At 30.8% G+C, this 23,834-nt stretch overlaps 1 protein-coding gene across 2 annotated transcripts; it reads right to left on the bottom strand.

Moving 5' to 3' along the window:
• Nucleotides 1-407: 407 nt before the first annotated feature.
• LOC145269389 (uncharacterized) lies at nt 408-22,487 on the bottom strand. Of its 2 annotated transcripts, XM_080125074.1 has the most exons (3): nt 22,394-22,486; nt 21,933-22,000; nt 408-4,080 (listed from the first exon to the last, which is right to left on the bottom strand). In XM_080125074.1, the coding sequence occupies exon 3, from the start codon at nt 3,689-3,691 to the stop codon at nt 2,390-2,392; it is 1,302 nt and encodes a 433-aa protein (XP_079981200.1). In that variant the 5' UTR covers nt 3,692-4,080; nt 21,933-22,000; nt 22,394-22,486; the 3' UTR covers nt 408-2,389. The 2 variants fall into 2 exon arrangements, with proteins under 2 accessions (XP_079981200.1, XP_079981201.1); XM_080125075.1 differs by lacking the exon at nt 21,933-22,000 and having other exon boundaries at nt 22,394-22,487.
• Nucleotides 22,488-23,834: the final 1,347 nt, after the last annotated feature.

Genomic DNA, 23,834 nt, shown 5'->3' with positions numbered 1-23,834 from the left:
AGTACGATAGAATGTAGAGTTATATGTAATGTTTTTATTACATTTAATAAAAAATATTTATTGGGATCTGCTTTACCCCCGCTTTGTAACACTATTCAATTTATTTTTTTTATTTTATATAAATACAACTACAAGCCAGAATGAAAAACGGAAGAAAAGAAAATTTTACACGTCTTTTTAAAATATGTACATGATGAATCAAAACCGAAAAGATAGTATAAAATTTATTTCGATAGGAATGCAGTTTTTTACTGCGATTTTCTTTTAACTTTCATGAGCGTTTCCGAGCAGATATCGGGAAAAATCGGGATATGTTGATGTAGAAACGCGATGATGACGAAAAACCTAAATAACACAAAAATACTTGCTACTATATTTTTTGGAGAGAATAATTAAAACACAACTGGTAATGTTAAACTTTTATTTGAATAAGAAAACGAAAACGTAAAAGAGTTTGAACAAGATATGAAAAAATATTATTTTGCAGATGTCTTTTTATTAAAAATAAATTAATTTATTGTTGAAGGTAATTTTGTCGACATTCTACTTACATTGGATGATTTCATTTCTAACCCAATAAAAATCTTTGTTAGCAATGAAGATGGTGATATTATTATGAGTTTTTTTCTTGTTAGTTATTAATTTTTATACCAATGGTTAGTGGACATGTTTGTTTTTTGTTTATTTTGTTTTTAATTTTGAATGAGTTCTTTTATTGTAGAGGGTAGGTGGTTGGCAAATTCTATTATGCTGCAAGAGCTGACGATAATCGCAAATGTAGAGAAGAGGGCGTAGAAAAAGAGGAAGGAAGCTGAGCTACCTGATTCATTATGCAGGCGAAAGGATCACTGAATTTCTGTCTCCACAGTATCTGTAAGGTAGCTTTCTAATAATTCCCTATTGGTCCCACGTTCGTCTTTATTCCATTGCTTTGTTTCCCTCGACGTGGTTCATTGTCTCATGTGTAGTAGGACCAAAAAAGTTTATAGATTCATCATCTTAATTATCTGGATAAATGGAGAGATAAAAATAGTTGAGGAAAAAGAAAAACGAGTAGGTATGTAAAGCCGTTGATCATTCCGGTATCATAAAGACGGATCCTTGTATACTTGAAGCAGTAAATGTGACAAGAAATCTACACGTGTAATAAGCTTCGTATTGTACCATATTCAAACCATGTGATAATTATTAATTCTATCAATTCATTGAATGTGACATGTATCAGTCTTAATGGTACGGTGGTTTCCAAATATGAAGTCGTTTCCGATGACCATGTCTTCTATGTCGCTGATGTTGCTATAGGCAGGGATTTTATCTTTATTGCAGATAAGATTGCCAACAAAATTCACCAAATTCAACACGAAGGTAATTTTGTCAACATTCTGCTTACATTGGATGATTGCATTTCTAACCAAATAAAAAATCTTTTTTAGCAATGAAGATGTGCTTGCAATTTTATTACAAACACACCGTATGGTTCCAAAACCCAGTTCTTCTCTAATTAAATCAACACATCGTTTGCAGATGGCAAACGTCAGAGATTGTCATCAGTGATTCATTCTGCAAATGTAATCTTCATTGGTTTAATTATTCTCCAACAAATTTTCAACTGCATAATCACCGTTATGCTATGAGGTCAGAAATTGCAAAATATATTTTAGATTATTTTAAGAGATATATTATTTTATTTTTGGGGGGGGTAAGCAAAAAAAGTAACATTTAGAGATATGATTTTAAACGTCATGATTTCTTTTCCTAAAATTATAACTGTATTATTAGGGTATTTACGACAGGTAATACTCAAATGTAATTAGATGTTTATAGTAACTTTATTTTCAAGTTTTCAAAAACGTGTTTTAGCATAAACATTAACACGTTTATGTGAATAGGATGTAAATATTCAAATCTAAAAGATCATCAGTTCCTGACGTAAAAGTTATAACTTTTGTATTAGTTAACTAGTTGTATTAGCAAAGTAATTTTAAAAGTTCTTTATTACACAAATGACTACCCATGATTAATTGAATTTCTGACATCTGAATATAATTAGCGGGATTTTCTGTAATCTTATATGCTGAGACTTACTGGATATCTTTGAAAAAATTCACAATATATTTTACATGAATCTAGTTTGTTATATGAACTTACATGTGATTTAACTTCATTTCTGAGATAAAAATAAAAAAAAATACTTCATAGGAATATTGTATCTATCGAGTATATATTCGCATATGTGTAAAACTGTAACTGCAAAATATATGTTTGAATGTGCTGTAACATAGGCTGTTACATTGTAAATAGATCAAATGATTAAAAGGTGTATTTTTAAGCTTTTTCATGTGTAGGTTTATTGTAAAATTGTATCACATACTTCATGAGAAGACAGTGTCTATATACATAGTTTCTTTGTCATGTGTGTTCGCATATGTCGCAACATACGATGCTTAGTTATAAAAGAATGGCTACATATATCACAAGAATATGGTTTTTCTCCAGTATGCGTCCTCATATGTTCCAACATATGATGCTTACGCGTAAAAGAAGAAGAACATACTTCACAAGCATATGGTTTTTCTCCAGTATGTGTTCGCATATGTTTCACCATATTTTGTTTTACTGCAAAAGAAGAAGTACATACTTCACATGAATACGGTCTCTCTCCAGTATGTACTCGCTTATGTTGCAACATAGACTGTTTATGTGTAAAAGAAGAGCCACATATTTCACAAGAATATGGTTTTTCTCCAGTATGTGTTCGCATATGTCTCAACATAGTTTGTTTCTCTGCAAAAGAGGATCCACATATCTCACAAGAATATGGTTTCTCTCCAGTATGCATTCGCATGTGTGTCAACATAGTTTGTTTCTGTGCAAATGACGATCCACATATTTCACAAGTATGTGGTTTCTCTCCAGTATGCGTTCGCATATGTTTCAACATGCTTTGTTTCTCTGCAAAAGAAGAACTACATATTTCACAAGCATATGGTTTCTCACCAGTGTGTGTTCGAATATGTATGACTAAGTTGTATTTCCTTGTAAAAGAAGAGCCACATACTTCACAAGAATGTGGTTTCTCTCCGGTATGTGTTTGCATATGTTCCAACATAGTCTGCCTCTGTGTAAAGGAAGCACCACATACTTCACAAGAATATGGTTTCTCTCCAGTATGTGCTCGCACATGAATGATCAAATTTTGTTTACTTGTAAAAGAAGAAGCACATACTTCACAGGAATACGGTCTCTCTCCAGTATGTACTCGCTTATGTTGCAACATAGACTGTTTATGTGTAAAAGAAGAGCCACATATTTCACAAGAATATGGCTTTTCTCCAGTATGTGTTCGCATATGGCTCAACATAGTTTGTTTCTCTGCAAAAAAGGATCCACATATATCACAAGAATATGGTTTCTCTCCAGTATGCATTCGTATGTGTGTCAACATTGTTTTTTTCTGTGCAAATGACGATCCACATATTTCACAAGTATGTGGTTTCTCTCCAGTATGCGTTCGCATATGTTTCACCATGCTTTGTTTCTCTGCAAAAGAAGAACTACATATTTCACAAGCATATGGTTTCTCACCAGTGTGTGTTCGATTATGTATGACTAAGTTGTATTTCCTTGTAAAAGAAGAGCCACATACTTCACAAGCATGTGGTTTCTTGTTAGTATCTGCTTTAGAGTTCATTGTTAATATCGAAATAGTTTAGATGTTTTAGAACAATTTTTTCGCTTTTATTTATAGTGATTTTTCAATAAAAGGAATGAACTACGAAATATTCACGTTTTTGCCTATTTATTTTAATAGATGTTTTTAGTATCTGTTTCCTACTCTTTTAGAGGCTTAAATTCTGTATTAATTAAAACTCTTATGAGTACATTAATAATATGCATTTTTGACAAGTATTCCAGAATAAAAGAAATTTATATAAATGGAAATATTTCTTCCAAGATATTATGGTAAAGATCGATTTGACGGAACAAAAACACTCGTAATTCCACAAAAGTATAGTTCTCAGGTTTCCAGCTGTTTAGGAAATTGACATTTATTTTCCTTTTCATTGATTGTTAGATACTCTGTAAAATAAAAATAAGAAAAAATTGCAAGAAAGATGTGTATTTTATAGTTCTTTACACACAAAAATATTTTTGAATAAATAAGAAATAAGCCTCAGCAAAATATCAAATTATCATGTGCAACTTTCTTAGGAAATCTCACGATTCATTGAGTAAAATAAATAATGAGGATATTTTTTAAATATGTATCAATTAAAAACGAATTCATTTATTTTAGATAAGATTAAACTAAACATCCACGAAAAAATTCATATAAAATATTTTTAACCTTAAAAATATTTAGTTTTTTAGACTATATTTTACAAATATATTTCATATACTATATCAACTATTTCTTTTGAGATTATCAATTTTGTAAACAGTTGTATTAAAATGTAACAATTGTAATCAAAATATTTTATCAAAAATGTAACAGTTGTAATCAAACGATTTCATGCGTGAATGTTTTGACATTACATGATCGACTGGATTTTAATGAAAGTTTAAACATATTTTTTATACACGTATTGTATGGATTGTTTGATATTCTGCAAAATAAAAGATAAATTGCAAGAAAAATGTGTATTTTACAGAAGTTCTTTACAAATAAAATTATTTTTGAATAAATTAGAAATAAACCTCAGCAAAAAATTAAATTATTATGTACAACTTTATTTGGAAATCTTACAATTCATTATTGAATTAATATATAAAGAGATTATTTTTGAAATACGAATTATTAAAAAAAAAAACTAATTTATTTATTTTAGAAATTATTAAACTAAACATCCACAAAACATTTATGTAAAAATTTTGTGTTTTTAATATTAAAAATGCTTATAAATTTTCACATTATAGTTTATAAAAGTTTTATCAAAATATATTTCGTTTTTTTATATATTTCATTGTACTAAATAAGCTCTTTTTATTAGGATTATTTTCACTTAAATAAAAATATTTTTTGTAAAACAATTGTATTATTATTAATTGTATTGTTATTAATTGTATTGTAATAAAACTATTATATTTGATGTGTGAATGCTTTAACATTAAATGACTGGCTGGATTTTTAATGAAAGTTTAAACATATTGTTTATACACATATACAAAATGTTATTTATTTCATTTTCATATCATTTAGCAACTGAAGAAGTAAATGACCATGCTTTAATCATCAATCGAGTCATATTTAAAATAAGTTATTTTTAATACTGCTGAGTCAGTTTTTTGATGATTTGCACAAAAAGACCAGGCTACAAATAATTAGTTGAGGCAGAGCATATCCCCAAATATAATGGACATGAGCGTTAATGTGTCAGGCACCATTTACAAGATTTAAAAAATCGTATCATAAAGAATTGCTAAGGTACCTCTAATAAAATAATACATTTTTCAGACTAGATAACGTTGTACGCATCTTTACAGGAAATAAACTTTTAAGAAAATTTTGAAAAAAATGATGGTTTAAGAAAGATCGGAAAGCAATGGCTGTTGAATGAAGACTTGAAAGTAATTATGATTGAAGAAACAAGAAAGCACCCGAGTAACAACTGTGGCATGATGAATAAGAATTGTAAATTGAAGTTAATGTCATAGATTAGTTGTGTTCCCTCCAGCCAATCCGCTATTGAGTAGATTAAGATGGTTGAGTTCATACATAAACTCTGCTTGATAAAGATTAATGAGCTGATTCCCATACATATGTACATTATTTGCAAACAATAAAGATAGGAAAAATGGAGATTCTTTTCTATAAAAGAAGCTGTAATCAAAACAAGCGTTTGTGAATTCAATGCAGTGAAACAAAAGAGTCCTGCAGTTGAATTTCTATGCCAAGTCAACACATTCCAAACTCTTTTCAATATAAAATAAAATCAAGAAATTCCAGCGTATGTCTACGAAATATATATGAATTAATCGAATTGTGGTTCTGGAGATTACATCGTATCATTTTCAAGAGCGAGCATCCAGATTTTCCAACTATTATTAACTCTTTGAAAAACTCAATGTTCATTACCGCCACCACTTTTAAGATCTAGTAGAACACTAACCAAAACACAAGCCTTTCATTGTCAAAACAAATTCTAAAATAATGAAATATTCAGTCATTAAAGCGCATGAAACTTAACATATTTCCATTTTTTAGAATTAAATATAAAAATAAATACGAATATAAAATTCTAGTAGTTTTTCTAATTTTCCTTTCATGTAATAAATTAGCATTTCAACTTGATATTTTCCTTTTAGATAATTGTTATTTTATCAACTTGCATGAAAAGAGCTGTGTAAAAGATGCTTAAAACCGTTTGAATTATGCAAATACCATCAGTAGTTCAAAAGTTACGAGAATTTTAAGTGCTAAAATTTGTTTTTCCGTGAAGATTTTTCTTTAAAAAAAGTGGGCTAAATTACGGACATCAACATTTCAAGAAATCCAGTAATTTCGCCACCATTTATTTAATTTTCAATCTATTCTCATGTAACTTGGTACTCTTATGTAAAATTATGTGCTCTTTCTGATTATGCAGTCAAATCTGATGTATCTCTTTACCATAAGCCATGAATTATAAATTAATGAATTTTTCTTAAACCTGGCACATGGTATCATGGGTATCTATTTATGAACAAAACTAAGTATTATAATTGTATTTAAATATAGTTTTATTGAGAGTGGGTATTTACCTGTGTTCCCACCAAAGGAAAGCTAAATCAGGGGTGTAGCCATTGAATGCCTAAAGAGCATTCATGGCCGGTATTTACTACTCCCTTCAAAGAAAAGAAAAAAATGGAGTAGATATGAATTAATCTCAGAAATCAAAGAAAACTTTTCATATATATTTTGAATTTCTATAAAAGATAGAAATTCCCATAGTCGACCAGAAGTTATGTTTTTTTGGGCTAGTCCAATTTTCAAAATAAACTCCTGATTTACATTTTGTCGATCCTCTCTATCTGGCCAAAAATGTACCTCCCTTTTCTGAGATGCAGCCATAAATCGTACTTTACATGAATCCTCAAATGAAGCTTCCACAATAACAAGAATCCTGATAAGCAACAACTATATATTCACCAGTTGATGGTAATTTTTGTCATTTCTATTCTGTTGTTGCAACTATGTAAACAAAGAAATAAAACAGTACATTTTTACCTTGTTTCCATCTTAACGTTTTTTTTTAAATAACTACTTTTAAAGGTTTTCGGATATGGTGAAAACGAATATCGCATTTATATATTCAGCAAATAAGTAGTTTTCCAGTTATAAAGAAATGTCCTTTCTTATGTTATCGCTGGTGGCCATCTTGGTTCACATGAGTGCATAAACTAAAATCTGAGAAACTATGTGCAAACACACATACCAAGATGCCCGCCAGCAATAACAAAAGAAATGACATTGCTAAATATCCAGAAAACTAGTTATTTACGGAAAATTTAAATGCGATATTCGTTTTCAGCATACCTAAAAACCTAAACAGGAAGTCATTGTTGAATGAAGACTTGAAAGTAATTATGATTGAAGAAACAAGAAAGCACCCGAGTAACAACTGTGGCATGATGAATAAGAATTGTAAATTGAAGTTAATGTCATAGATTAGTTGTGTTCCCTCCAGCCAATCCGCTATTGAGTAGATTAAGATGGTTGAGTTCATACATAAACTCTGCTTGATAAAGATTAATGAGCTGATTCCCATACATATGTACATTATTTGCAAACAATAAAGATAGGAAAAATGGAGATTCTTTTCTATAAAAGAAGCTGTAATCAAAACAAGCGTTTGTGAATTCAATGCAGTGAAACAAAAGAGTCCTGCAGTTGAATTTCTATGCCAAGTCAACACATTCCAAACTCTTTTCAATATAAAATAAAATCAAGAAATTCCAGCGTATGTCTACGAAATATATATGAATTAATCGAATTGTGGTTCTGGAGATTACATCGTATCATTTTCAAGAGCGAGCATCCAGATTTTCCAACTATTATTAACTCTTTGAAAAACTCAATGTTCATTACCGCCACCACTTTTAAGATCTAGTAGAACACTAACCAAAACACAAGCCTTTCATTGTCAAAACAAATTCTAAAATAATGAAATATTCAGTCATTAAAGCGCATGAAACTTAACATATTTCCATTTTTTAGAATTAAATATAAAAATAAATACGAATATAAAATTCTAGTAGTTTTTCTAATTTTCCTTTCATGTAATAAATTAGCATTTCAACTTGATATTTTCCTTTTAGATAATTGTTATTTTATCAACTTGCATGAAAAGAGCTGTGTAAAAGATGCTTAAAACCGTTTGAATTATGCAAATACCATCAGTAGTTCAAAAGTTACGAGAATTTTAAGTGCTAAAATTTGTTTTTCCGTGAAGATTTTTCTTTAAAAAAAGTGGGCTAAATTACGGACATCAACATTTCAAGAAATCCAGTAATTTCGCCACCATTTATTTAATTTTCAATCTATTCTCATGTAACTTGGTACTCTTATGTAAAATTATGTGCTCTTTCTGATTATGCAGTCAAATCTGATGTATCTCTTTACCATAAGCCATGAATTATAAATTAATGAATTTTTCTTAAACCTGGCACATGGTATCATGGGTATCTATTTATGAACAAAACTAAGTATTATAATTGTATTTAAATATAGTTTTATTGAGAGTGGGTATTTACCTGTGTTCCCACCAAAGGAAAGCTAAATCAGGGGTGTAGCCATTGAATGCCTAAAGAGCATTCATGGCCGGTATTTACTACTCCCTTCAAAGAAAAGAAAAAAATGGAGTAGATATGAATTAATCTCAGAAATCAAAGAAAACTTTTCATATATATTTTGAATTTCTATAAAAGATAGAAATTCCCATAGTCGACCAGAAGTTATGTTTTTTTGGGCTAGTCCAATTTTCAAAATAAACTCCTGATTTACATTTTGTCGATCCTCTCTATCTGGCCAAAAATGTACCTCCCTTTTCTGAGATGCAGCCATAAATCGTACTTTACATGAATCCTCAAATGAAGCTTCCACAATAACAAGAATCCTGATAAGCAACAACTATATATTCACCAGTTGATGGTAATTTTTGTCATTTCTATTCTGTTGTTGCAACTATGTAAACAAAGAAATAAAACAGTACATTTTTACCTTGTTTCCATCTTAACGTTTTTTTTTAAATAACTACTTTTAAAGGTTTTCGGATATGGTGAAAACGAATATCGCATTTATATATTCAGCAAATAAGTAGTTTTCCAGTTATAAAGAAATGTCCTTTCTTATGTTATCGCTGGTGGCCATCTTGGTTCACATGAGTGCATAAACTAAAATCTGAGAAACTATGTGCAAACACACATACCAAGATGCCCGCCAGCAATAACAAAAGAAATGACATTGCTAAATATCCAGAAAACTAGTTATTTACGGAAAATTTAAATGCGATATTCGTTTTCAGCATACCTAAAAACCTAAACAGGAAGTCATTTTAAAGAAAAATGTTAAGATGGAAACAAGGTAAATATTTACTGTTTTATTTCTTTTATTACAACACAATAGAAGTGATATAAACAATTACCGCACTGAGACAATGTTTTTGAAAATTAATTTGATATTAAAAAACAGAAAAACGAACGTTAAAACTTCTGAAAAATAAAAAAAAACCAAAAAAAACGTGAAAAATGGCTTAAATAAGACTGTTTCAATATGAAAATTTAAAAAAATCGGTGGGTACCCAGGTGTTTTTGGGTGTCGGTCGGGGTTGGGGGGTGTTAATGAAAACCTAAGAATAAGCGCAGTTAAAAAAAAAAAAACAGAAAAACGAACGTTACGTGAAAAATGGCTTAAATAACACTGCTTCAATATTAAAATTTTAAAAATCGGAAAAAAAAATTTCACACCACGATTCAAACCCAAAACCTTTAGATAATGACCCAACGCTATAACCAACTGAGCTAACACGACACACATGAAATTGTGTCAGTTCTTCAAATATTTAAACTAATGATGCATGCGTAGAACTGATCATGTCATGAGAGGACGGTTTTTGAAATTCTTAATTAAAAGTACAAATACATATTTTATTTCTATTTTATAAATAAGATATTTAAACGAAACAGATGTTACCTATATATTTTTTCATATTGTAAAGTTTTCCAATATAAAAAATATAAAAAATATAAAGAAACGGTTGTTATTATTATATTATTTCTTTTTAGATATCCTCAGTTTAAAAAAAAACGAATTTGCTTTACAAATTCGAAAAAGTGGTCTCAAAAATGAGTTAAAAATAATCAAAAATATATAAAATACTATCAAAACCCCACTCAATCACAAGGACATTTATTGGTTCGGTGTCTAACAGTATTTTGTATATATTTAAGCCATTGTCAAGATTTCAAAGATATGAGACACCACGTGATTATTTTTCTTATGCTTGTGTAACGCTCAACACTACTTACTTTTCGAAATAAACATTTTATATTAAATAAAACACTAAAAACTTGTGCAACTAGGTAGAAGAGTATCTGTGAAGAAACGGTTATCTATATATTAATACGATAGCGTGTGTTCTTTTGTGTGTCACGCTTACAGCCGGGTCGCTTAATTGTTATGTTCTTCTATTTCTTGTCAAAATTTTTACCAAGAATTCTTCATAAGTTTTGGTTTCGGTTTAAAAAAATTGAGTTTCATATTTTTATTTCAAGTCTCAAAGCAAAATATTCATAAACTTATGTTATTAAAATTATTTTAAAAAAAAACTCATACAGTTACGAAATTGATTAAACAAATGAACATTAAACATTTTTTACAAGAAATACTTACCTGCTATTGAAATTAAAATTATATTTCAAGAAAAACACAATTTGTTTACTTAAAAGGTCACAAATGAATGGTCAGGGACTTAGGCTATAGATATATGCTAGGTACGGGAAAAATGAATGCTGACGTCAAAAGGTATAAATATTTTAATCCCTACCTTTACTAAAAAGAATTCACCAAAAATCAGGAAATAAACCAATTTTAATTAAATTTTCAGTATTTATCATATAATGATTGCGGAATATAATGAACTAATTATTTTTTATATCTTAGTGGAAATGTATTATTTTGTTTAAACAAAAAATACCTTTACTAAATTTATGGTTTTCTGTAGCAAATAAAAAACGCAAGAATTTATTTTTGCTTTTTTATGTAAATAAAGCATCATAATTTGTAACAATAAAATAAAAATAAAATAATTTTTATGGGAACATTACAAAAAAAAAGCCCTTGAAGTCCGTATTAATGGATTTGATATAACTCAAAGAAAAATTAATTTCTGGAACTACCAATATTATCATTGAATTAAGCATTGTTTATTTAATATTTTCACACAACAAAATTATATTTGCGGCAATTAGTTCTAATTTTTTATGCTTAAATTTTTTATGTAATCTTTACATGTAAGATTCTAATATTTCCATTGCAAGCATGAACGTATAATCATCAACATAAGATAATGTTCATATAATCTTGGAAAATAAAGTAAAACAATTAAATTAAAAACAGGAAAATTTCTATGTTCCTGTTTTTCAATTTAATTTTAAAAATTGTTAAAAACTATATAAACGTTCCATGTCAGTAAGTACGGATGCACAGACTTTAAAAGAAAACCAGTCTCTTTTGTCACACCCTCCTCCTCTCTTCAACTACCTAACTGTTTTTGTTCAACTTAAAATTTCATGTAGTAGATATTCTGAAAAATGTTAACGTAAGTTTGTATTTTTTAGCGTGTAATATTTTCAATAATTATAATTTGTTTTCTGACCCAATTATAATTCTGTATTTGTTGTGGTGGCAACCACTTATTTGCATATGCGAATAACATAACACTATAAATGGCAAGCCTAGGTTGGCCTTGGTGTGTCTTACTCAAATGCCACCGGAAGTGACGCCGAAGAGCGTACATGTCCTCCCACCAAGACTCTCTGACTCGACACCGTCATTTGTACATATTGTAAATATACCTTTTCTTTAATACACTTATTATTGCGTTATCTTGTTGTTTGCGTCTTCATTGTATTTCCTTACTAATTATTGTTCAACCTTGCAACCACAACAGTTGGCGACGAGATATGAAGCGTCAAATATAACAGTTTGACGAAGAACTATTTAAAAAAAAAAAAAAAAAGTACAACGCAAAGGTTGACCATTTTTTTAAGGAATGCAAAGTGTTGACGAGCAAACGGATTTTACGCTAAAGAGAAGTTTCAACTCAAGTGAAAAAAAAAAAAACTCTAACGTGGCAAAAGCGACAATTTACGCCGTTTTCTGGGAATCCGACTGGCAAACGAATGTAAAAGTGAATTTTTGTTTGTCGCTACATGACAAATCTTACTAAAGGACCAACTTGCAAACGAAAAGCGAACTTTGTTCTGTCACAAAAACGACAGGTCAGACCCGTATTACGAAAAGCAAGGAAGTAACCTACGAAAAAAGTTCACCAGTGGATTCTAATTAGTGTTCTCCGCAAACAAAATAACAACTAAAGGACTTTTCAATTAATGCTTTGGTTGACGTCGGTACCAAAAGGAAATACCACAGCTAAAACTAAAATTCAAGGAAAGGATTTTTTTTCTTAAAGTTGTCACTGAATAACGGATAATACAGTAAAACGTCACGGAAAAAAAAGGTAATCTCAATTTAAGAGGTATTTTAATTACTAAAATACTAGAGAAATAAAAACTCAAAGAACTAAATGTACTGCATACATTTATTCAATTGTGACTCGAAAAAAAAAAAAAAAAACTTATTTTGTGGAAAGAGTTACTTATTAGTAAGTGGCTAAAAACGGAAAGTCAATTCCATTTCGTGATTCCAGATAAACCTGTTTTATTTTTTTTTTTGCAGCGTGACTCGCAAAAAGAATATATTATTGCAAGCAGCGATATTATTATTGAAAACAGGAGCTTACAGCAATTTGCTTTTTTGTTGTAACCCAAACCGATCTATATTGTACATGGTACAATATTTTTTTTTTAACTACACACTAAAAAAAAAAAAAAAAAAAAAAAAAACATGGAAGACTTATCAAAAATGTTCATGCAATTTTTACAAGCACAGGCTGAGCGGGATGAACGCAGACAAGCTACACAAAACGAGCTTTTGCAAACACAAGCTACACAAAACGAGCTTTTGCAAACACAAATACAGGCACAGGCTGACCGCGAGGAAAAGAGAGAGGACAGATTATTGAAATGGCAGCAGGAACAAGAAGAAAAGCAGAAAATAGCGCAATTAAAGCAGAAAAAACTGCAATTGGAACAGGAAGAAAGGCATAAGAAACTACAATTGGAATATGAAGAAAGACAAGAGGAACGTTTTGCTAAAACACTGGAACTACTAAAGAGTAATCAAGAAAATGTCGATAGTGTTAATTTCTCCCATACAACTATTTTTAATAGCATGGACACATTTCATTATGTGCCTGAGGAAGAGAAGAATTTTGAAGCATACTACACAAGATACGAGGATGTTTTTCAACTGGACTGTAAAAATTGGCCAACTAGTCAGAAAGTGAGCCTCTTACTCAGAAAATTGGGTACATCAGAACACAGCAAATTCGTAGATTACATATTACCTAAAAAAACTGCGGAATTAGAGTTCATGGAAGCTTTAAAATTACTAAAAGAATTATTTAATCCAAATATATCTCTTTTTCATAAAAGATGGCTGTGCATGAATCTAAGAAAGATGGACAACCAAGATTATTTGACATACGCATCAGTTGTCAATAAAAACTGCGATAATTTTAAGCTTGCAGAACTAACGGTAGAAGATTTTAAATGTCTAATCTTCGCTCAAGGGTTAGTTTCCACGAAAAATGCAGAAATACGCAGACGAGTGTTGTCTAAGCTGGAATCTGAGCAAGATTTAACCCTCCAGAAACTAGCAGAGGACTGTGAAAGGGCCATTACACTAAAAAAGGATTAAAAATATATAGAAGAATCCGGAGTGGCATATGTAAGAAAAGTTAGAAAACCATACGCACCAACCAAGAACTTTACAAAGAAAAGCAATGGAACGGGATATTCCAAAGATAATAACCATAAATATAGTACACAATATAACAAGCCTCTTCCAAGATATAACTGTAAGAGATGTGCAGAAAAGCATTGGGAATCAGATTGTCCTTATAAGAAGAAAAAATGCTACATTTGTAAGAAGGTGGGACACAAAAGCGATTGCTGCAGATATAAAGATTACACCAGAAAGAGAGTACAGCAAACAAAATCAAATACAAAATTAGACAAAGATCGGCGAAAATACGTAAAAGTGGAAATATTTAAAACATCAATAAAGTTACAACTCGACTCCGGCTCCGATGTTTCTATAATAAACCTGAATACGTGGAAAAAGTTGGGAAAACCGGCCATGATGAAAACTAGTAAAGCAGCCCGGACGGTAACTGGTGGTGGTATAAAATTTTAAGAAGTTGTCCTCCCGATAAAATTGGAAGGGATTTCGAAGAAATTAAAAATATTCGTACTAAAAAAATAGTGAAAATCTGTTTGGAATAGATTTAATTGAGAAATTCCGACTATGGGATAAGCCAATCAATACATTCTGTAAAAAATTAGAATGTTCTTCTCCAACAACAGTAAATATAAAAGACGATTTAAAAGAATTATTTCCTGAGGCATTCACGACTAACTTAGGTCGCTGCAATAAATTCAAGGCCTCGTTTGAACTTAAAGAAAACGCCAGCCTAATTTTTAGAAAAAAGCGAAATGTTCCGTTCGCTGGGTTGGAAGAGATTGATAAAGAATTAAATAGATTGGAACAGACGGGAATTCTATCAAAAATAGAACACAGCGAGTGGGCAGCCCCCACCGTATACGTAAAGAAAAAGAATGACGAAGTTAGAGTGTGCGCAGACTTTTCGACTGGGGTCAACTCCCTATTAAAAGATCACCATTACCCCCTACCAAGCCCAGAGGAAATATTCACGAAGTTGAATGGGGGTAATATCTTCTCCAAGATAGACTTGAGCGACGCGTATTTGCAAATACCGGTCGAGGAGAATTGCTCAAAAATACTATGCATCAATACGCATAAGGGATTATACAAATACAACCGATTGCCTTTTGGCATCAAAATAGCGCCTGCCATCTTTCAGCAAGCGATGGACACCATGCTAAGTGGTATTGAGTGTGCATGTGCATACCTGGACGACATTGTTGTCAGGAGCAAATCCCTAGAAGAACATAAGGAACATTTGAAACAAGTATTTACTCGAATACAAGAATTCGGCTTTAAAGTAAAAGAAAGTAAATGTGACTTTTGTATGAGCGAGATTAAGTATCTTGGACACATAATAAACAAACATGGACGACGTCCAGACCCAGACAGATCTGCGGCAATAAAAAATATGCCAGCACCCGATAATGTAACAACCTTGCAGAGTTTCTTAGGACTCGCAAATTATTACCAATCTTTTATTGAAGGAATGCATAACTTGCGAGCCCCCTTAAATAATCTGCTTAAAAAGGATACACCGTGGAACTGGACGCAAGAATGTCAAACCGCTTTTGACAAAATAAAGAGCGCACTAACATCCGAATTATTCTTAATGCACTTTGACACAAACTTAAAAATAGTCGTCGCTAGTGACGCTAGCTGCTACGGCTTAGGAGCATGCATTCAACATATTGTGCCGGATGGGTCTAGAAAACCAATAGCGCACGCTTCGAGAACGCTGATACCAGCCGAAAGGGCATATTCACAAATCGAAAAAGAAGCGTTGAGCATAATCTTTGCCGTGACTAAATTTCATCGATATTTATATGGTAGACAATTCATACTTGAAACCAATCATAAACCGTTAGTCACAATCTATGGATCAAAAAAAGGATTGCCGGTATACACCGCAAATAGATTGCTGCGCTGGGGTACAATACTACTTAATTACGATTTCCAGCTACAACATCTAGCATCAAAAAAGATTTGCCATGCGGATGGACTGTCAAGACTGATACCACAGAAACACAATCGGGAAGAATCAGTCATTGCAGCAATTCGGACAAATGTTGAAGTAAAAAATATGGTAGCAAACATCATTAAGGAACTACCCGTAACTTTGTCGGACATTAAAAGGGAAGCCGAGAAAGACGAATATAAAAAGGACATAAAAGAGAAAATTATAACGGACAGAAAGGTGCAGGAAGTTTTCTCCATATGTGACGATGTGTTACTGTACAGCGAGAGAGTGGTAATACCCAAAACATTGCAGAATAGGATGTTAAGAGATTTCCACACAGAACATCCGGGGATAAATCGAATGAAGTCGTTAATGAGAAACTACGTGTACTGGCGTAACATGGACACTGACATAGCGACAACAATTGATAAATGTAAAGGATGCCAGTTAGCGGCAAAATCTCCACCTATAGTACACAAACCTTGGCCGAAAACCGACCAACCATGGTCGAGAATCCACATGGATTTCGCTGGTCCAGTAGGTGAAAACTATTATTTAATTGTAGTGGATAGTTTCACAGAATGGCCGGAGGTAATGCGTTGCAGGAATCCAACAACGAACAACTCAATAGGGTTCCTACACGAGTTGTTTGCAAGATTCGGTGTACCAGACACACTGGTCACTGACAACGGAAGGCAGTTCACATCCGCAGAGTTTAAGGAATTTTGCAACACGTTCCGAGTGAAGCACATCACGACTCCGCCGTATCATCCAAGGTCGAACGGCCTTGTGGAAAGGTTCATGGACACGCTAAAACGAGCGTTAAAGAAATCCATTGGAACACCAACAGAAAGAGCTTTGCAACAATTCTTGCAAGTGTATAGGATTACACCACATCCTAGTACACCATCAAACATATCACCAGCTGATCTAATGTTTGCCAGAAAGGTAAAATCAGCGTTTGACAAACTATTGCCAAGGCAGGCAATTATCCGAAACACTACACACACGAGAAGAAAGAAATATAACTCAGGAGATCGAGTATATTTTAAGTGCTACAGAAATAACACATCTTACTGGGAATGTGGAGTAGTGGATAAACGCATTGGTGATTGTACATACATGATTAAAGGTCTACAGAATATACATAAAAGGCACTTAAATCAGATAAAAAAAAACGTCATATCCAAGATGATGATGATACGATAACAGTCATAGATATTATATACGAATCTTTTAATTTGGAACCGCCTCAAAATGCACCTGAACCCCGAAGATCAGGTAGGAAAAGAAAAGTGAATGAACCATTAATGGTAAACCCAAAAAGAAAAAGATATTGAAATCTGTGTGACTTCAAATCTTGGAAGGGGGGTGTTGTGGTGGCAACCACTTATTTGCATATGCGAATAACATAACACTATAAATGGCAAGCCTAGGTTTGCCTTGGTGTGTCTTACTCAAATGCCACCAGAAGTGACGCCGAAGAGCGTACATGTCCTCCCACCAAGACTCTGACTCGACACCGTCATTTGTACATATTGTAAATATACCTTTTCTTTAATACACTTATTATTGCGTTATCTTGTTGTTTGCGTCTTCATTGTATTTCCTTACTAATTATTGTTCAACCTTGCAACCACAACAGTATTAATATTAATAAATAATGGTGCTAACTATTTTTCAATGAATAAATTGTCAGTGGTATAATTAATGAATTTAATTAACTTTTATGCATTTTAAAATGAAGAAAGGGGGTCTACGTCTCAAAAAAAAAAAGAGGAAAAGTTGCTCGGTATGCCGGAATAATATTACATAAAGAAATAAATTATGTCTAATTTGTCCTTCCATACATATTTGAATTTTACCGCCAAAGTTTTTTTTTGATACGTTAAACAAGTCTCGTTCCTACCAGTGTCACATTTTTGGATAATTATTACTTTTTTTTAGCAAAAATTAAGTACATTTATTATATTAATTCATTATCTTAAGACTTTAACTTAATACTTAGCTTGGAAATAATTCCAGAAAACTTATATTTTTCTTACCAGAAAAATGTCCGAAAAATCAAGTTGTTGAATTTTTTTGAAACGGAATTACATTTATAAAAATCCATTATTTCTGAGTAACTTTTATTTTCTAGAAAGATAAAACCCTGAATTTTATCATATAGAAAGCAGAATAATGTAAACCTTTTTCTACTACTTTTAATTAAATTTTAAATGTTAAATTTTCCTCAAAAGTTAACATTGACATCTTGCACAAAAAACATATATAAATAGTTAAAAAAAAAAGAAGGTTTTTGAAAGAATTAATCTGTTTATTTGTTGTCTAATTAAGATTTAGGGTGATTTTATAGGAGAATATGCAAAAATATTATAATATAAGTACCTGGATTTCAAATAATTCCACTTATTCATATGGGCAACCAGTTACTTCGCGCCGATTTGATTACAAGGTTTAAATTTGTACTTGATAAAAAGCAAACAACCGAAGACCAAACAGGCCAAAAAAAACTTATTTTTCAGTGACGAAAATTTTAATGTATTATTAACGCTGAGGCTGGCCAGTACCAGATGGGTGACCATTTATAGGAGTTTGGTTTTTAATGTGTATGTGTGTGGGGGCCACGTTCCCCCAAAATGGGGGGAAGAGGGCAATTTTAACCAGAATAAAATATTATTTCAGCACGTTTGGTCCACCGTAGTCGAAAGGCGGCAAACGTTTTCAAACGTGATCGAAAAAATGATATTTTTAACACAAAGGGCACAATATTTATCAAATATTTTTTTGTATCGATTCTTCAAAGCATGTCCTGTTTAATAATGGTCATGCATTATTCGGCTCGCTAAAAAAAGTTATTAATTTATTCAGATTTTAAAATGGCTTTTTTTCGTATAAATATTAAAAAAATTTTTTTTTTTTTTGCTTAACTTAAATTATTTTACTAAACATATTCACCGAATTTCACACTTCAAAACTCAAAAGCAGGATAATTAAACACAATCGAAGTTCTGATACTCAGACGTCAAAATAAGGTATGCAAACAAGTTTTTTCTTTTTTTTTAATCTATAATCCTGTCCCTTACAACAACACGATATGTTTTTTTCAGTTTCAGATGATTATTCTAAGCATATTTGGAACCCCCTCAAAACAAGGGGGGGGGGTGTAAGCAAAAAAAAATATTTAAATATCGTTTATGAAAAATAAGTACACGATTATAACGTTCATTCTTCTCTTAATAATTGCTGAAAATTTCGTATTGATTTTTGGTAGATTTTTAAAAAGATGGTCCGTCAAAAATAGACACCGCCAAAAATGTCCGAAAAATCAAGTTGTTGTTGTTTTTTAAAACGAAATGATATTTATTAAAATCCATTATTTCTGAGTAACTTTTTTCCCCAAAAAATATAAAACCCTATATTTTATCATATAGAAAACAGAATAATGTAAAACTTTTTCTACTATTTTTAATTAAATTTTAAATGTTAAATTTTTCCAAAAAGTTAATAATTGACATTTTTTGTCTTTCACAGAAAACGTACATAAATATTTAAAAAAAAAGGTTTTTGAAATAATTAATTTATTTATTTGTTGTCTAAGATTTAGAGTGATTTTCTATGAGAATATGCAAAAATATTATAATATAAGTACCTGGATTTCAAATAATTCCACTTATTCATATAGGCAACCAGTTACTTCACGTTGATCTAGACAATGTTTATATTTGTGCTTGATAAAAAGCAAACTATGGAAGACCAAACAGGCAAAAACAAAACTTATTTTTCAGTGACGAAAATTTTAATGTATTATTAACGCTGAGGCTGGCCAGTACCAGATGGGTGACCATTTGTATGAGTTTGGTTTTTAATGTGTATGTGTGTGGGGGGCAGGCTCTCCAAAATGGGGGGGGGGCAATTTAAAGCAGAATAAAAAAAAATTATTTCAGCGCGTTTGGTCCACCGTAGTCAAACGGCAAACGTTTTCAAACGGGATCGAAAAAATGATGCTATTTTTAACACAAAGGGCACAATATTTATCGAATTTTTTTTTGTATCGATTCTTCAAAGCATGCCCTGTTTAATGTAGGCACCGCCAAAAATGGCCGCAAAATCAAGTTGTTGTTGTTTTTTAAAATGAAATTACGTTTATTAAAATCCATTATTTCTGAGTAACTTTTTTTTTCCAGAAAGATAAAACCCTGAATTTTATCATATAGAAAACAGAATAATGTAAAACTTTTTCTACTATTTTTAATTCAATTTTAAATGTTAAATTTTCCCAAAAAGTTAACAATTGACATTTTTTGTCTTGCACAAAAAACGTACTTAAATATTAAAAAAAAAGGGTTTTTGAAATAATTAATTAATTTATTTATTGTCTAACTAAGATTTAGGATGATTTTCTAAGAGAATATGCAAAAATATTATAATATAAGTACCTGAATTTCAAATAATTCCACTTATTCATATAGGTAACCAGATATTCGCGTTGACGTAGAGTTCAGATCGACTCTGTTTACGTTTTCGTCTGATAAAAAGCAAACTATGGAAGACCAAACAGGCCAAAAAAAATTATTTTTCAGTGACGAAAATTTCAATGTATTATTAAGCTGAGGCTGGCCAGTACCAGATGGGTGACCATTTGTATGCGTTTGGTTTTTAATGTGTATGTGTGTGGGGGCCAGACTCCCCAAAATGGGGGGGGGCAATTTAAAGCAGAATAAAAAAAAATTATTTCAGCGCGTTTGGTCCACCATAGTCAAAGGCGGCAAACGTTTTCAAACGGGATCGAAAAAAAAGATGCTATTTTTAACACAAAGGGCACAATATTTATCGAATTTTTTTTTTTGGTATCGATTATTCAAAGCATGCCCTGTTTAATAATGGTCATGCATTATTCGGCTCGCTAAAAAAAAATTGTTAATTTATTTATCAAAAATTTTAAAATAGCTTTTTTCGTATAAATATTAAAAAAAATTTTTTTTGTTTTGCTTAACTTAAATTAATTATTTTACTTAACATATTCACCGAATTTCACACTTCAAAACTCAAAAGCGGGATAATTAAACACAATCGAAGTTCTGATATTCAGACGTCAAAATAAGCTATGCAAACAATTTTTTTTTTTTTAATCTATAATTCTGTCCCTTACAATACAATATGTTGATTTCAGTCTCAGATGATTATTTTAAGCATATTTGTTCCCACTTCAAAACAAGGGGGGGGTTTGTAAGCAAAAAAATATATATATATAAATATCGTTTATGAAAAATAAGTACACTGTTATAAAGTTCATTCTTCTCCTAATAATCGCTGAAAATTTCGTATTGATCGGATAATTACCTGATTTTTGGTAGATTTTTAAAAAGACGGTCCGTCAAAAAGTACTGACCTGCCCCCCCCCCCCAGTTTTGGCGGTGCCTAGTTTAATGCCATACATTATTTGGCTCGCTAAAAAAATTGTTAATTTATTTATCAAAGATTTTAAAATGGCTTTTTTCGTATAAATATTAAATTTTGTTTTTGTTTTGCTTAACTTAAATTAATTATTTTACTAAACATATTCACCGAATTTCACACTTCAAAACTCAAAAGCGGGATAATTAAACACAATCGAAGTTCTGATATTCAGACGTCAAAATAAGGTATGCAAACAATTTTTTTAATCTATAATCCTGTCCCTTACAACAACACAATATGTTTTGTTCAGTTTCAGATGATTATTTTAAGCATATTTGTACCACCTCAAAACAGGGGGGGGGGTTAAGTAAAAAAAATATATATATAAATATATTTTATGAAAAATACGTCCACTGTTATAAAGTTCATTCTTCTCTTAATAATCGCTGAAAATTTCATATTGATTGGATAATTACCTGATTTTTGGTAGATTTTTAAAAAGACGGTCCGTCAAAAAGTACTTACCTGCCCCCTAGTTTTGGCGGTGCCTAGTATTTTAATATGGAAATCGTTTTTCGTGCAGTCATGAATAACTAAAAAAAAAAAAAAAAATCACAATTGTAAAGAATTCTATATTACAATCGTTTATATGCAAACATATAATGTTAACTCATTTCTATATCAATACAAAAGCGAAACATAATAGTTGGTGCTAATGCAGAGAGTGATCCCCGCTATTTTTTAAATCGTATTTCCAGGCTTAATTAAAGTGTTATCATTTGTTTTTTTTTTTATTCAATTATAAGGTAAAGTACAGAATAGGTACAAAACACCCTCCCCTCCTCACGTTACGAATGGCTTTTTAAATAATAACATTATTTCAGCACGGATCACTCTCTGCATGAGTACCTAATAGTTTGATCGCGGGACGCGGCTCAGTAGTAAAAAAGAACATATCAAATCTATTAAATTCAAGTAATACTTACTTTTTGTTTGGCAATCTGTTTAAGCAAAGAAACGATTATAAGATGAGTTAATTAAAACGATTTTGACGAGTAGAAGTCAACAGTTTAAAATGGCGACCGGAAAAGCAAGTTCGCAGAAAATTAAAATAATTTTTTTCTCTTTGATGATTTTAAATTTTGTGTTTTTTTTTTTTTTTTTTTTTTCTTATTATGTATTGTGTTGAATTAAAATTTTTGATTTCGTTGTTAAAATTACAAATGATTTATTAATAATAAAAAGCAAGCATTTACTTTATAATGTAAAAAAAAAAATGCAATCACTTTTAATATTAGTAGGAATAAAAAAAAAAAAAAAGCAAATATATTCCGTGAGTCTAAGTGCAAACTGCAAAACTGATTTCATTTATTGTCAAATTGAACATACAAGAAAAGAAATATTGCACCAGTTAATCTTAAGTATTGTTTTTAATTAAATTCATAAAAAAAAAAAATCGGTTTTGGTCGAAAGGTGATTTGGATTAATTTATTCACCCCATTTGTTTTTATTAGGTACGGGCAAAATGAATGCCGATGCTCAAAATGTATAAACATTTTGACCCCTCCCTTTACTTAAAAAATCACCAAAAAAACAGGAAATTAACCAATTTTAATTAAATTTTCAGTATTTATGAAATAATGATCGCGGACTATAATGAACTAATTATTTTTTTTTTTAATCTCAGTGGAAACGTATTATTTTGTTTAAACAAAATATACCTTTACTAAAGTTATAGTTTTCAGTAGTAAATAAAAAACGCAAGAATTTATTTTTGCTTTTTTCTTTATATAAATAAAGCATCGTAATTTGTAATAATAACAATAAAATAATTTTTACTGGAACATTACGAAAAAAACCCTGAAATCCGTATTGAATTCGATGTAACTCAAAGAAAAATTAATTTCTTGACATACCGATATTACCATTGAATTAAGCATTATTTATTTAATATTTTCACACACAAAAATTATAATAGCTAAAATATTTCTACATTTTTTTTTAAATTACAGATTTCGCATAATTTTTATATGCAAGATTTTAATAATTCCATTGCTCGCAAGAATGTGAAACTTTTGGCGTAACATAATTTTTATATAATCTCGAACAATAATTAAAAAAAAAAACAATTTAAAAACAGGAACATAAAAAATAATTAAATTAAAAACAGATAAAAATTGATACAAACGTTCAGAATAGAAATGTATGGATGCACGTCGGGGGGGGGGGGGGGAGAGAAATCTTACACCCCTACCTCCTTTTATTATCATGACTTCATTTTGAAACAGCGTTTCGATTGGCCTCCCTCCCTATAATCGTGTTTATAAACTTTTATCGGTTGCGGTTTTGCGAACGGCATAATTACTTGTTTTTGAGGGCTAATTAAGCTATGTTTTGTATAAACAAGGTGTTTTTTTTTTTTAATTC

The sequence above is a fragment of the Euprymna scolopes genome, chromosome 45, assembly GCF_053919585.1.
Source record: "Euprymna scolopes isolate OS-2025 chromosome 45, ASM5391958v1, whole genome shotgun sequence".
Lineage (NCBI taxonomy): Eukaryota > Metazoa > Mollusca > Cephalopoda > Sepiida > Sepiolidae > Euprymna > Euprymna scolopes.
Note: the sequence above shows the minus strand (reverse complement) of the source record. Positions and strands in the feature narration are given on the sequence as shown.